Source organism: Mollisia scopiformis, assembly GCF_001500285.1.
Source record: "Mollisia scopiformis unplaced genomic scaffold LY89scaffold_6, whole genome shotgun sequence".
Classification (NCBI taxonomy): domain Eukaryota; kingdom Fungi; phylum Ascomycota; class Leotiomycetes; order Helotiales; family Mollisiaceae; genus Mollisia; species Mollisia scopiformis.
The window spans coordinates 277,636-290,577 of record NW_017263586.1 but is presented as its reverse complement, the minus strand read 5'-3'; the positions used below and the strand labels follow the sequence as shown (position 1 = coordinate 290,577).

At 46.4% G+C, this 12,942-nt stretch overlaps 4 protein-coding genes across 4 annotated transcripts; 2 read left to right on the top strand and 2 right to left on the bottom strand.

Annotated features, from left to right (window-relative positions):
- Positions 1-732: 732 nt before the first annotated feature.
- Positions 733-2,810, top strand: LY89DRAFT_578660 (FAD/NAD(P)-binding domain-containing protein; the record flags this gene model as incomplete). Its single annotated transcript, XM_018208957.1, has 4 exons — positions 733-925; positions 1,018-1,039; positions 1,103-2,500; positions 2,549-2,810. The coding sequence occupies 4 exons, from the start codon at positions 733-735 to the stop codon at positions 2,808-2,810; spliced, it is 1,875 nt and encodes a 624-aa protein (XP_018074693.1).
- Positions 2,811-2,848: 38 nt separating this feature from the next.
- Positions 2,849-3,699, bottom strand: LY89DRAFT_441218 (uncharacterized protein). The gene is made up of 2 exons (XM_018207539.1): positions 3,455-3,699; positions 2,849-3,234 (listed from the first exon to the last, which is right to left on the bottom strand). The coding sequence occupies exons 1-2, from the start codon at positions 3,596-3,598 to the stop codon at positions 2,887-2,889; spliced, it is 492 nt and encodes a 163-aa protein (XP_018074692.1). The 5' UTR covers positions 3,599-3,699; the 3' UTR covers positions 2,849-2,886.
- A 749-nt stretch (positions 3,700-4,448) lies between these two features.
- Positions 4,449-5,844, top strand: LY89DRAFT_610365 (uncharacterized protein). The gene is made up of 2 exons (XM_018210548.1): positions 4,449-4,685; positions 4,751-5,844. Exons 1-2 carry the CDS (start codon positions 4,527-4,529, stop codon positions 5,615-5,617), a joined length of 1,026 nt encoding a protein of 341 aa, XP_018074691.1. The 5' UTR covers positions 4,449-4,526; the 3' UTR covers positions 5,618-5,844.
- A 4,180-nt stretch (positions 5,845-10,024) lies between these two features.
- On the bottom strand, positions 10,025-12,734 carry LY89DRAFT_639788 (outer membrane protein-like protein iml2). The gene is made up of 3 exons (XM_018211637.1): positions 11,972-12,734; positions 10,471-11,920; positions 10,025-10,421 (listed from the first exon to the last, which is right to left on the bottom strand). Exons 1-3 carry the CDS (start codon positions 12,330-12,332, stop codon positions 10,175-10,177), a joined length of 2,058 nt encoding a protein of 685 aa, XP_018074690.1. The 5' UTR covers positions 12,333-12,734; the 3' UTR covers positions 10,025-10,174.
- Between the last annotated feature and the right edge of the window lie 208 nt (positions 12,735-12,942).

The window sequence follows — 12,942 nt, the reverse complement described above, 5'->3', positions numbered from 1 at the left end:
GTCTAAGTCGATCGAGCTCAGGGATTGCGATATCTTCGGGAGGCTCGACACTCCATAGTGTCTGGCAGAAGAAGAGAAACGACGAATTATTCTCGCTGCTCTCTTGATACTCTGTACTCGTATCGTAGTGGTCATGACAGAGTGAGATGTCAATTGGAGAAGAAGGCGCCACTACGACCGGATGTAGATTGGCAACGGGACCTACCGCATTCCCTAGACCCGCTGAAGTTCCGAGCGAACTCAAAAGACGCCCGGGGGATCTAGCACACATCCTCAAGAGTAATCAAATACTGTAGTATCCTTACATGCGAATATGCACCCTGCAGCTCTTATCAAGTCCAATCAAATGCTTTCGCAATGTTTCTCTTTCTTGCGTAGTGTAAGCCCCGATTTCCCGTTTATGCATGCCTCGGTCCATCTGCTCCTCCAAATGCGGGGAGCTCGCTGGGGTGACACGAGGTATGATGTTTTCTTCGAGGATTGTGCCACAAGAGTGCTTGGACCCGAGGTCGAAACCTCCGGCCGGGTTTGCTGAACTCCTTGAGCTTCCATAGATATCCTCGGTCAGGATCCACTACAACTTGCTACTATTCTACAATACTAGCATCTCTTAGTTTCAGCATGGCTTCGTTCTTGGAGAGGCGTCCGGATGTTGTGAGCTTTCCCCCCGTGTTCATTGTTTCCTCCCGTATTCGGTCTTTGTATATGAATACTGATTGATTTGATTGCAAGATGTATGGCAGTTCTATCCGGAAAGACAATGGCTACGATGCTGGAAGTTATACCTACTATCCGGTTGCTATTCTCGGTGCTGGAGAGTCAGGTATTGCAATGGGCTGTCGATTGAAAGAGGTCCTTGGCAGTGATCAGTTCAGGATCTTCGATAGACAGTCTGGAATTGGTGGGACTTGGTGGATTAATAGATGTAAGTTCTTCGTCTCATTCAATTTGTATTTAGTGTCACAGCTTCACGCTGTAAAGTAGGAAGGTACAAAATACTGATTAACTTGTTTCCAGACCCTGGTGTTGCTTGTGATGTGTAAGTACTGTTCGATCACCACTTCCACGATAATTGTACTAACCCAGGACCCTTCTCATACAGGCCCGCCATTTTCTATTCCTTCTCATTCAGCCCAAACACAAAATGGACGACTTTCTACCCTCCTGGTCCAGAGATTGTCAAATACCTCCAAGGCGTCTGCGAAAAGTACAATATCGTGGACAAGATTCAACTCAACACAGATGTTCGAGAATGTCGATGGCTGGAATCTGAGGGGGTCTGGGAGATTACAATGGAGCATTTGATGACCGGTTTTGGAGATCTGAGCGAGTACGACCGAGCCGCCAAGGTCAGGGAGAACGGCCGCGAATCAGTATATGTCTCAGAGGAGATAGTTCGAGCAAAGGTAATTGTCAGTTGCGTCGGCGGACTTGTGGAACCGCAAATATGGCCCTCAAAAGTACCAGGCAAAGACAAGTTCCAAGGCGAGATCTTCCATTCTGCAAGATGGAAGTATGATGTGGATCTGAAGGGTAAGGATGTCATTGTGCTTGGAACTGGATGCAGCGCTGCTCAGTTTGTCCCTCGTCTTACCACGGAATATGGAGCCAAATCAGTAACTCAACTGATGCGTTCTCCTCCCTGGGTTGTTCCCAAAACGATACCTCCACTCGGCAACGAAGGTTGGGAGAAATGGTCTCCTTTCCTCAACACTTACATTCCCGGCTTCAACAAGACGATTCGACTCCTGATCGCTGCAGGTGCAGAATATGACTGGAGATTATTCGGGTCAGAAGATTACCACGAGAAGGAGCGCCAGAAACTTGAGAAGCGACTTCTGGCTAGGATGAAGTCACTCGTTCCACCAAAATATCATGAGATTCTCACTCCGGATTATGGTGTTGGTTGTAAACGACGAATTTTCGACAGCAAATGGTTCGAGTCAATGAACGATCCTGCTATCGAGTTGACAACTTTACCACTTACTAGCATTGGTGAAAACACTGTCACCTTGGGACCAGGAAGGACATTTCCAAATCCGGCTGATACCAAGAGCTCAGCCCCTAGCCACGAAGTCACCATTCCCGCGGATGTCATAATCCTCGCCAATGGATTTCAAACAACACAATGGCTACATCCCCTTGATATCACAGGACGTGGAGGAAAGAAGCTCCACGATGTCTTCGCCGAGAGAGGCGGACCACAAATGTACATGGGGACAGCACTCGACGGTTTCCCCAACTTCTTTGCAATCTTCGGTCCAAACACTGCTACAGGGCACTCGTCCGTGATCATGGCGTCAGAGAACATGATTAATCTAAGCTTGAAGTTCATTCGGCCGATTCTCAAGGGCGACGTTGCATTAGCTGAGATCAAGAAAGAAGCAGAGTTGGAATGGGCGAGAGATACTCAGGCCGCGTTGAAGAAACGAGTTTGGAATACGGGCGGATGTGTTAATTGGTATCAGAATGAAGTGGGATGGAACTCAACTACTTACCCGTCCGTATATGATTGTTTTCTCCGATATCTTGTGCTGACGCTGCATAGGTACACGCAGATCTGGTTTGCGTTTCGATGTATGTTCCCGACTTGGAGTGATTGGGATATAAGATACACAACTAAAGGTCGGGCTAAACGGAATACAATGCGTGTGGTCAGTATCTTGGCTTTAGTAGCTGCCATATCTGGTATTTTGAGGTTGAGACAAGCTGCTCAGGGTAGAGGTGTCAGCGGGTTGGTAGCAGATGTTTCTCGAGGACTTCTTTTGCGAGGTTCTTCTTGGCTTCAGAGTGCCAGTAGCAAGGTATAGAGAAAGAATCACTTGTGTTGGAGCTCGATAGAGTTTGATGTCTTTACCATTAAATCGTTACTTAATTCAACCTTTCTCACTTCCCTCCCTCTTTCTCCGCAACTCCCCTAGCCTCATACTCCTTCCAGACCTTCCAAATCTCATCACTGACCTCGATCAAACATTTCCCCTGGTCAATAACTACCTTCCTCTCGCCCTTCACAGTCCCAGGAGGTACTCTATAGATGTGATCTAATGCCTCACTGACTAAGAATCGTCGCTCATCAGCAAGGATGACCTCTTGGTAATAATCTTGCTTCCATTTTGGCATTGGAGCTGGGTTGTCGAGGATGGATTGAGGGGGCATTCCTGCTGCTCCGTCGTATGTTGAGATATCAACTGAGGGTGTTGACGCTGTGTTAGATGGGATGAGAGGGCCATGAATCTGTGGAGCAAAAAATTGTGTTAGTCTTGTGTATGAAAGATGGAGTTGGCCAGTAGTCATGCAGAGAGAGAGAGGGATTTGTTCCTGCTGTGATATTCGAAGCTATGGTGCTTGAAAGAGTTATATATGGATGGCAACAGACTGTCTAGTTACGATAGAGTTTTTGGCTGTAAAAAAGTCATGACAAAGGCCTCGAAAAAAGGGAGAGCGGATCATATACCTGTTCATAATGCTGAGCTCCGGAATGCAAGAAGAAGGGGACCACTATTGGAGCATGCTTGTGGAGCCAATGATGGTAGAATTCCTCAGGTGTTAGAGATGGGTTGCGCCTCAAAAGTCCTTGATCCATAGTACTGATATCCATGATGACTTTTCAGAGTATTGAAGCAGAGTGATGAATGATATTCAGAAGTTGAAATCTTGACAAGTGGATAAGTTTCCCTCTTTGAAGCAAACGAGTGTCTTTGTTATACTTATAGTACTGAGTTTGCCCAATTGTCAAAGGACAGATCATGCATGCTTGCTTACTCACAAATGACATGACTCAACGCCAAGACGGAAGTAAAAATGTCAGAAATAGTAGCGCTGAATGTGCCATGGGAACACCTTTACTATCAGCTTGAGAAGTATACTTCTATTGGAGATGTTCAACCAGCTGAACTGACACTTCCACGTGCTTCAGTATATGGAGCATACTGTGAGCTCATGTACTGTGATGACATTCAACAGGATCCCCTTTCACACCCTCATAAAGACAACAGAATTCCAAGCTATGCAGAAACCAACTGTCTGCAGCTTGCACCAGAGGATGTTTGTATGTTTAAGCAGCATAAGGAGTGTCGAAGCATTCAGATCTCAACACTTGATAAAACTTGACAATTCTGCTGCTTGACAATTTGACTCACAAATATGTAAAGACTGTGAGGGGAACTAACAGACGTGGGAAGAGGCCGGGTAAATGTTTCCTTTTGTTATAATGAACGACTCTGAAAGCCTAAAGACCTCCTAAGGCGAGCAGGGTTTAAGGGGGCTGGTATGGTCACGTGCCAGCTACCCCTCGCCTCCAAAACGGGCTAGTGGAAACTAAAAACCCAGCCTCATCAACACATCTCACCAATCAACGATCGTTATCGGAACGGAAATACAATTCAGCGATGGATTCCGACCGCACCGACCGCAAAGGGGAAGGCTCGAAGGAAGGCACGTCCTCCAAAGAACTCACCCCACGAGGCCGACATACTCTTCGTCAACCCAAGTCCAAACTCAAGGTTCCACGAAAGAAACACCGCACCATGTCTACCTCTTCGGGCACCCCCGAGTCGTGGATCTCATCCTTCTGCTCTCTCCTTGGTCATGAGTACTTCGCGGAGATCTCTGAGGACTTTATCGAGGATGACTTCAACCTGACCGGGCTCCAAGGTCAAGTCTCCATGTACAAGGAGGCACTGGAGGTAAGTGCGCGTCAGCGCGCAAGATCTACCGCGCAAGCATACACGTTTACTAACAGATATACAAGATGATCCTCGATGTCGAGCCTGAAGAAGATGAAGACGAGGAGGAAGATGAGGAGGAGGAGGATGGTGACGATTCTGTCGAAGGGGAGGAGCGCGCAAGCCGCAGAGGTGCTGTAGATCGACGACACCACCGCATGGCCTCCGATCTCTCGATTATCGAATCCTCCGCCGAAATGCTCTATGGTCTTATCCATCAACGCTTCATCTGCTCTCGCGTCGGAATCCAACAAATGTCTGAGAAGTACGAAGCTGGTCATTTTGGCGTCTGCCCCCGATACTACTGCAACGGCGTTCGCTCTCTACCTGTTGGCCTCTCTGACGTCCCTGGCGAAGACACTGTCAAGCTTTACTGCCCCGCCTGCATGGATGTCTACGTTCCACCCAACTCGCGCTTCCAAACCGTTGATGGTGCTTTCTTCGGCCGCACATTCGGCGCTCTCTTCCTCCTTACCTTCCCCGACTACGATCTCGCCAAGAAGGGTCATGAGACTATCCGAAATCCCGATTTTCCCAGTCCTAGACCTGTCCAATTGAACGCCCCTGACGGGGAAGAGAAGGAGAACATTAACGGCATGAACGCATCCAACCTTGCTCCCGGTCTCGGCAAAGGCAGCATGTACGAGCCTAAGATCTACGGATTCAAGGTCTCTGAGCGTGCACGCAGTGGTCCAAGAATGGGTTGGTTGAGAGATAAGCCCTCCGATGTCAACGAATTGGACGAAGCTCGCCGATGGGCTGCCGAACATCCTGATACCAGTGACGAAGAGGGTGCTTCCACGAATGCCCGCCCACCTCGCCCTCCCCGACGTATCCGACGACCTAATAACGGAAGTCCAATGTCGGTCGAGGCTAACGGTCAAGGACTCTGAGTTTCAGCTGCTTTCAAAAATTGACATTGCGGGCGTTTCTAAGGCTGGGATAACAAGGAGCGCGTTTAGAACTGGACTCATGTTGTTTATGGAAGCGATTGCATATGGGTGGACACGCGTGGAATACCTACTTCTTGATGATGCTTGCACGATAATTGAGAGCTCGACAGTAACCTTTGCTATGGTTAGTTGAGCTTACGGAAATGATACCAAAATGCTTTGCGAGAACCATTTGCTCACCTTTGCACCGTGGATGTTTCATTGACCCTTTGACATGCCTCGCCTTTAAACGCGTTCAAGTGAACGGTCTGTTCGTTTCGAATGCAGCATCTTTCTTTTGTTCAAGTACGTGTATTTTATCCAAACCTGCTGGTCATTCTCCCAAGTGGAGGCAAGAAAATATACTACAAAGAATCTCAACGCAACAAAGATCTAACCTTGTCCAAACAATGACTTTGTCCTCGACTCAAAAAGTCTCATACAACATCACTACAAAACAGCTAAAACACTACTTTCTCCACACCTATATTTTCGCCTCCTCCTCTACCCTCATATCTTCTCTCCATCTTCCTCGACACTTTCAACCTTCTTCAACACTCTTCAACAGCACTTCACTCATAAAACAAACCAAAATGTGTGTCTTGACCAGAACCACCTACCTCGAATGCAAGCACGTCGAGCGCCAAGTCTTCACCTGCTATGCGCTTCCAGATCACATGGCAGATAGACCATATGCGTGTAGGAGATACGTGAAGAAGCTAGAGGAGAAGAAGGGGTTGTGTCCTGACTGTACGCGCTATGGGCGTAAGGAGTGAGGTTAAGGTAAGTAAAGTCTGTAAATGAGAAAGAAAGATTTCCACTCCCAATATTTTGTATTAAGATTTGTCTGATTTGTGAACTGGTCTGCGCGGTGCTATGTAGTGCATTGTTAAATTATATGCATTCACTCTATCAAAGACTCAACGTCAAGAGCAGTGAGTGAATCAAAGACTCCAAAAGATACCCGTACGCGACCTCATTTCCAACTTACCGAGCCAAGCTTTTGTAACCCCCAAAAGTCAAAACTTAGAACCATCGACCGAAATCGATGGTTCTTCCAAACCAGCAGCTAGTGCTAGTTTTAAAGAGGCTATAAGTCCATCTGGAAATCTGTCAACTGAGCTAACAGTATATTAGATAACCTTGGGTTTTCCGGACTACATAGTAAGGGTTCTGCTTATTTAACTTTATATACAACGAAGGGGTTTGGGGATAGGATGGGGTTAGCGTGAGGGAGACGCTAGCGAAGATAAGGTGGTGAGGCTCGGAGGCAGTCAGACGCCAGTGGGATATAGGTATACATAGGTACGTATTTTTTTCTTATAAGTAGAATTTTACGTTGTCAGGAGAACATGGTTTATCGTTAAGGATTATTTGTTTTTATTTCTGATACAGTATTCATTGCTACAGCCTGTTGGATGCTCTTCGTTGAAATGCAATATTCGAATAATGCACGAAACCGACTTATCAAGCATATGAATATGTCAGGAACACAACTCTCTTCAAGCTAAATTGACTCAAAAAGGTATGCTCCTCCTCAGCCCTCGAGACACAATACTTGTTCGGACGAGACACAATTCACTTTTCGCTGATGTCTCCCTGGGAGCCGGAACATAGAGAATCTTTAATAATGGCTGACATCTACTCACAAATCCTCCCGAACCATACAACCCTCACTTTTCGCTGATATCTTTTTGCTATATTTCTTTTCTTTTCTTTTTTTTTTCCCTTGGCAATATTTACTTGCAATTCTAAAGTAAAGCCTTAACAACGGCAGACATCTTCTCACAAATTCTAAACGCTCTCGAAAATAAGTTTACAAAGAGTATCGCCCGGCTCCAAGTTCCGGGCTCCTAGTACCGGGCTCCACTTCCACATACATTCGGACGTCTTCTGAATAAGGACAATATGGTTTTGACATCAGAGGTAACCGACATCTACTCACAAGTCCTCCTAGACGAGACACCGCTCACTTTTCGCCGATGTTTCAATACAATACGAGTTTGGCCGTACCCGGCAACAAGTCTGGATTTTGTTAATATAAAGCAATAAAAAAGTAAATCTAGTCTTCGAGTAACAAATGATACTTTAACTTCGAGACCTCGAGACCTTCTTGCCTCTTTTATTTACATAAACTTCGTAAAAATAAAAAAATAAAAATCTCAGCCTTAATCAAATTCACTCTCACTGTCCCCAGATTCACTCTTCTCCACCCCGCAAACCCAGGCAAACAAACAACCCCTCCATCGGCCCTCGGAGGTATAAAACCCCGCTCCGTCTACCCTTCGTCCAACCAACACAACAAAGCATCCAGATCTTCAGAGCACATTTGTGGCAAAAGATCCACGAAAGAATATTGTGAGGGGCGTTGTGCAAATGATCTTAGCTGTTATTTATCTTGCTGTTGTCAACTCTTTGTCCACCGTCTCAAAGTCTATTTCCTCCCTTTGTCGGAACTTTTTTCCTCTCAAGTGTTTCGTTGCAATTCGGAAAGTAAAGCCTTGACAACGGCAGACGTCTCCTCACGGATTCTCAACGCCCTCGACGACAAATCTACAAGAATGTCGCCGGCTCCAAGTTCCGGGCTTCAGGTTCCACATGCGCTGGGAGCTCTTTTGAAGGAAAAGAATATGGTTTGACATCAGGGGTTGGGTTCGTTTATATACTCCATCGCTTGCCACCAATCAACGCACATCGTACGATGTCTTGTATTCACGCTCAAAAACAGCGTCATCTTTATACCTTCGTGCCTCAGATACCGCTCATACGGATTCAATACTTCTTCAGACTTCACCTCTTCATACTTACCTTCGTACCTCCGATATCGCTCATACGGATTCACTACTTCCTCGGACTTCACCTCTTGAGAGTTGAAGTGGAAAGCCCCAAGAATCCAACATCTCACAAGTATATAAACCCAGACATGAACCTAACGCTTTTAGGAAATTAGGAAAAGCGAGGAAGGGAAGGTTCAGGTTGTTATCGGGTGTGGACCACCAGTCTTCAAACACAAAGGCATGTACCTGTAATCTAGATAGATTAGGATTTAGATGAGAATGTGGGGTGGGTGAGAAGGGATAGGAAGTAAAAGAAGAGGAAAATTCCGCAAAGCTTGACAACAATAAACAAACGTTAACAATAAATAAAATATGACAACAGGTTCTCATCTCTCCAGCGACAATATGTTCCTTACAAAACCCGAAGAAAAGGCGAGAATGACTGGGCAAGAACATCAGTAATTGTGGATAAAGAGTAGCAACCCAAACAAGTATGATTGAAAGACGGGTTTCTTGTCAGACTTCGTGGGCATTATATGTGCTCTTCCACAAATAGATATCTGGATAGGAAAGCGGTCAGTGAATGAATGCCTTCGAGTTAATAGTTTGACGCACGTGCCCAACTCTTTCCACTTCTCATCATTGTGAGGTCTATGTCAGACCCTCTCTTTCACAAGCAACTTAGCTGACAGTGACCCTTGATGTATTTCATTTCATTAGAAAGGCGGGAGTCAGCTTCGCTTTATGTCAATGGGCAAACACAAGAAAATGATAACCAAGACTACGTGGACTGAGCTTTGACATTTGAGGTTGATATACGACTTCCGAACGATACTTTCATACCCAAACCCATAAATAACAGAACACAACAGACAAGTACCACCTTCCCTAATCACGCAAAGCCTCCCTCAATCTATCAATCCGCTCAAAAACATCCACCTACCCACCAAGATTCCGTTCCGAATCCTCCCTATGCATAGCAAAAACCGCCTCAGCCAACACTTGCAGAGCAACTACCCTCTCTCTTCTAACATCTCTAAATTCTTGAGAAATCAAGAAAATTGAGTCGTCTCGATGCAGTGTTGCCTCGCATCTTCGTTTCCGGCTTCTGGTTTGAGGATGACAGGTGGAACATGGTGTGGTTCTGTTGAGAGTTGGCCCTCGGGGATTCTGGCAGGTTTCTTTGTGCTTTACTTCGAAGCAGGGGTAGTGGATGTAGATCTCCTCCTTGCCGCAGCATTGGAATGTGTGGATGGTGCGCAAACACATTGGAAGAGAGAGATATGTATAATTCTTTGGGTGATCCTGGTTGAAAACTCAGAACGAGATGAGCTATCCCGACCTGCTCGATTCTAGGGACAAAGAAAGTCGAGGGGTGAGAAAACCTCCCTTTATCAATAATGAGTTGAGATTTCCTTCAATCGGGTAGGAAGGAGCTTATGAGCAACCGCAGCAGCTAAGTCTAATTTGCACGGTAAGAGCAGTGGCAAGAAAACATGAGAAAGTGGGGACGAGTAGAGCTACAACTTTGTAGCTCCGCTGTACTGGCCAATGAGGACAGATAAAGAAACGTTGGGACAAGGAAACATAGATCTCGAGCGTCCACGACGACTCTTCATCGTGACTTTCTTTGTTGTTGAAATACTGCGATAGAACTGATACTAGTCAACCAGAACGATGCCTACCCTGTCTGAAGCTAAAATGCCACGCCCAAGTCTATATGATGCATAAATACAATGCTCTACATTCCCATGATCCGCTTATGCCTCTTGATGGTCAACAATGATGTCGTGATCTTGACAGACATCCTCGTGTCTAAAATGTATTGCTCCCATTTCTGGGTCTTCTCAAGCCACTCCTCGCATTCGACTACTTTGGCCTTGGGGTCTGCACCCTCAAGGTCTTTCTCATTCCAAGCAAGGCATGCCATCTCGTAGTGCGCGCTGGGGCAAGTCCAATCATCTTTGAGATGACCTTTGAACTCATTTCTGGAATGTGTTAGTACGAGGGATATAGCACCTCTCTAGAAAAGCTGACCTATCATGCTTCAGGACCTCTGCTTTCAAGACTTCTCTGGCTTCGTCGTATTTACCCATATTCTTCAATGAAGCTGCTCTAAGTACTGCTTGGATGGCAGTCTCGTCTAGATCACCTTGCAGTTTCTCCGGATGGCTTGTCCTCTCCCACTGCAGGATGTCGAGTGATTTCTGCAATTGTGCTGTACCTTGCTTCTTTGGGCCGCCCCAGAAATAGACCATTTCAGCTAATGGACTCACTCCAATGGCATCAGCAAGATCGACCTCCCAGGCCTTTGCTCTTTCTTCCCACTTCTGGACCTTTCGAGTAATATAGACATCGAATGGGAGTTGTTTCGACATAACCTTCTGTCTTCCTGCCATTGGAGGTCCTTTTCTGAAGTATTCGGTGGCTTTCTCCTTATATACGCCAGCGGCTTTGGGATCACTCAACCTCAAATTTCTATACAATTCCAGGTAGGCCCCTCCCGTCATGTAAGCATATAATGTTGGAGACCAAGCTGAGAGCTCGGAGCATTGGATCCAACTCTTGGCACACAGCTCATATTCGTGTAGGAACATTGAAGACAGCGACATCTCGAACATATTGATAGTAGCTATCTGCTTCATGCTGCTGTCAGAGTTCTCGGCAAGGATCTTGACCGCAGCTTCAAGATTTCGATTGTACGCATGCATACGTGCTTCTTCCATCTTCCACAGTTTCGATTCGGGATATCTCCTGCGCATATCGGCAAGCAAGACATTACATTTCGCTCGAGGATAGGCTGAAAGATCGTCTGCGGCTCCAGCATCGGTAGGCAGAATATCACAGAATCCAACCAGACCATTGTAGTAGCCGAGAAGGGTAATACCAGCTATGGCGCTGTTGAAGTTATTGAAGCGAGCTGCCTGCCATAAATATCTTGTACCACGCTCTCTGTCTCCCTTGAACCCCACGATGTATAGGATTTTGCTGAACAATGGATTCTCGATCATGGAGAAGACCACTAGAAGGATCCCATAACAGAGTCTGGTTCCAGAGTGTATGAATATGTCTGTGTGATTAGTGATACCAACAGAAGCAGGATCGATATCGAGTAGTTTTGACTCAACCCTAGTAGCAGGGATCGAGGAACTTGGATCAGGCAAGACGTGAAGGTCCGGTTCTGTAGCATTACTGTGCATACTGGGAGCACGAAGACTTGCTTTCTCATCACCGGCACCCAGCTCAGGTTTTTCTCCAATTGAAGTCCCATGGCTGCTGGCTGGTGGCGTATTTACCGCCAAGTGATTTGTCAGATGACCAGAAGTTCTAAGACCAGGAGAGGCGGCTTGTTGTTTCAGATAGTTCGCCTCAATTTCCATGATACCATCTAACGTGAGATAGGATTTACGGAGTTTATAGAAGGCCTTCACAGCTTCCGTGACTGACCCACTCAAGACAGCACAAATGGCACTGGTCAATTGGGAAACTATGAAGTCTTGGTAAGCAGATATACGACCTGATGATTGGGGGCTCATACTTGCAAAGCAAAGAAGATACTCTGTTCCAGGTGGGTAGATGTGAGACTGAAAGGCCGTAGGTTCTCTCTGTGCCTTCTTCATATCCTCCCAGGTCTTCGTCTCAGCAACTTGCAGAGTGGCGGCGGCATCTTTCAAAAGCTCCTTCTCCACACCCAGCATCGAGGCAATGAAACTCGAGATCCCTCGTCCTAAGTGGTGGTAGGATGAGTCCTGTTGCTTCAGAATCCTATCGGCTTCAGCAATATCATCATTGAGAAGCCGCAAAAGTGCCTCTTCAACCTGATGTAGGTGTTGGTCTTCCTCCTCTGCTATCATAGACGGAGCATTGGACTTTGCCACCCCACGGAACCAACGACTCATCTTGACGGCCTTATCCTGAAATTGATTTTAACTTTAGAGTCCGGAGACCCCGGCTTACTTCGAACACCGTTTCATGCAAATTGTGGTTTTCGAGAAGGTTCAAGCCGAAAAGTCAGATTGGAAAGAGCAAGGTGAATAGAGAAAGGATAAGTCTAAATATTTCGGAAGGCGTAGACTGCAGAAGGAGTCGTTGGGAGACCGGAGATAGTAAGGAAGGCCGGCCCGTGACACTCGACGACGTGATTGCGGGGCACAAGACAGGAATTGAAGGTCTATATAAATGGCAGAAAGAGCAAAAAGCAACGGCCGCCCTATCTCTATCGAGTGTAATGTAATCTACGGAAAAGCAAGGGGTAACGAGATAAAGTAAAAGCAAAAAAAAAATCAATTGGAGAATGAAAGGTTGGGGAGGAAGGGTCCCAGCACTCAGCCTCAGACGGCGTTTGCGTTTGGCGTCCGTTGCTGACTGGCATTTGATTCGCTTGCCGCCTTGCGAAGCACGACTCAAAGCTTTGAAGCTTTCACCTGCAGCAACGGAATCCGAGAGTAACCAAACGAATACGATTTCCAAGCTCCGCCACTATCTCGACTCACGTCTTCTGTTCTCGCA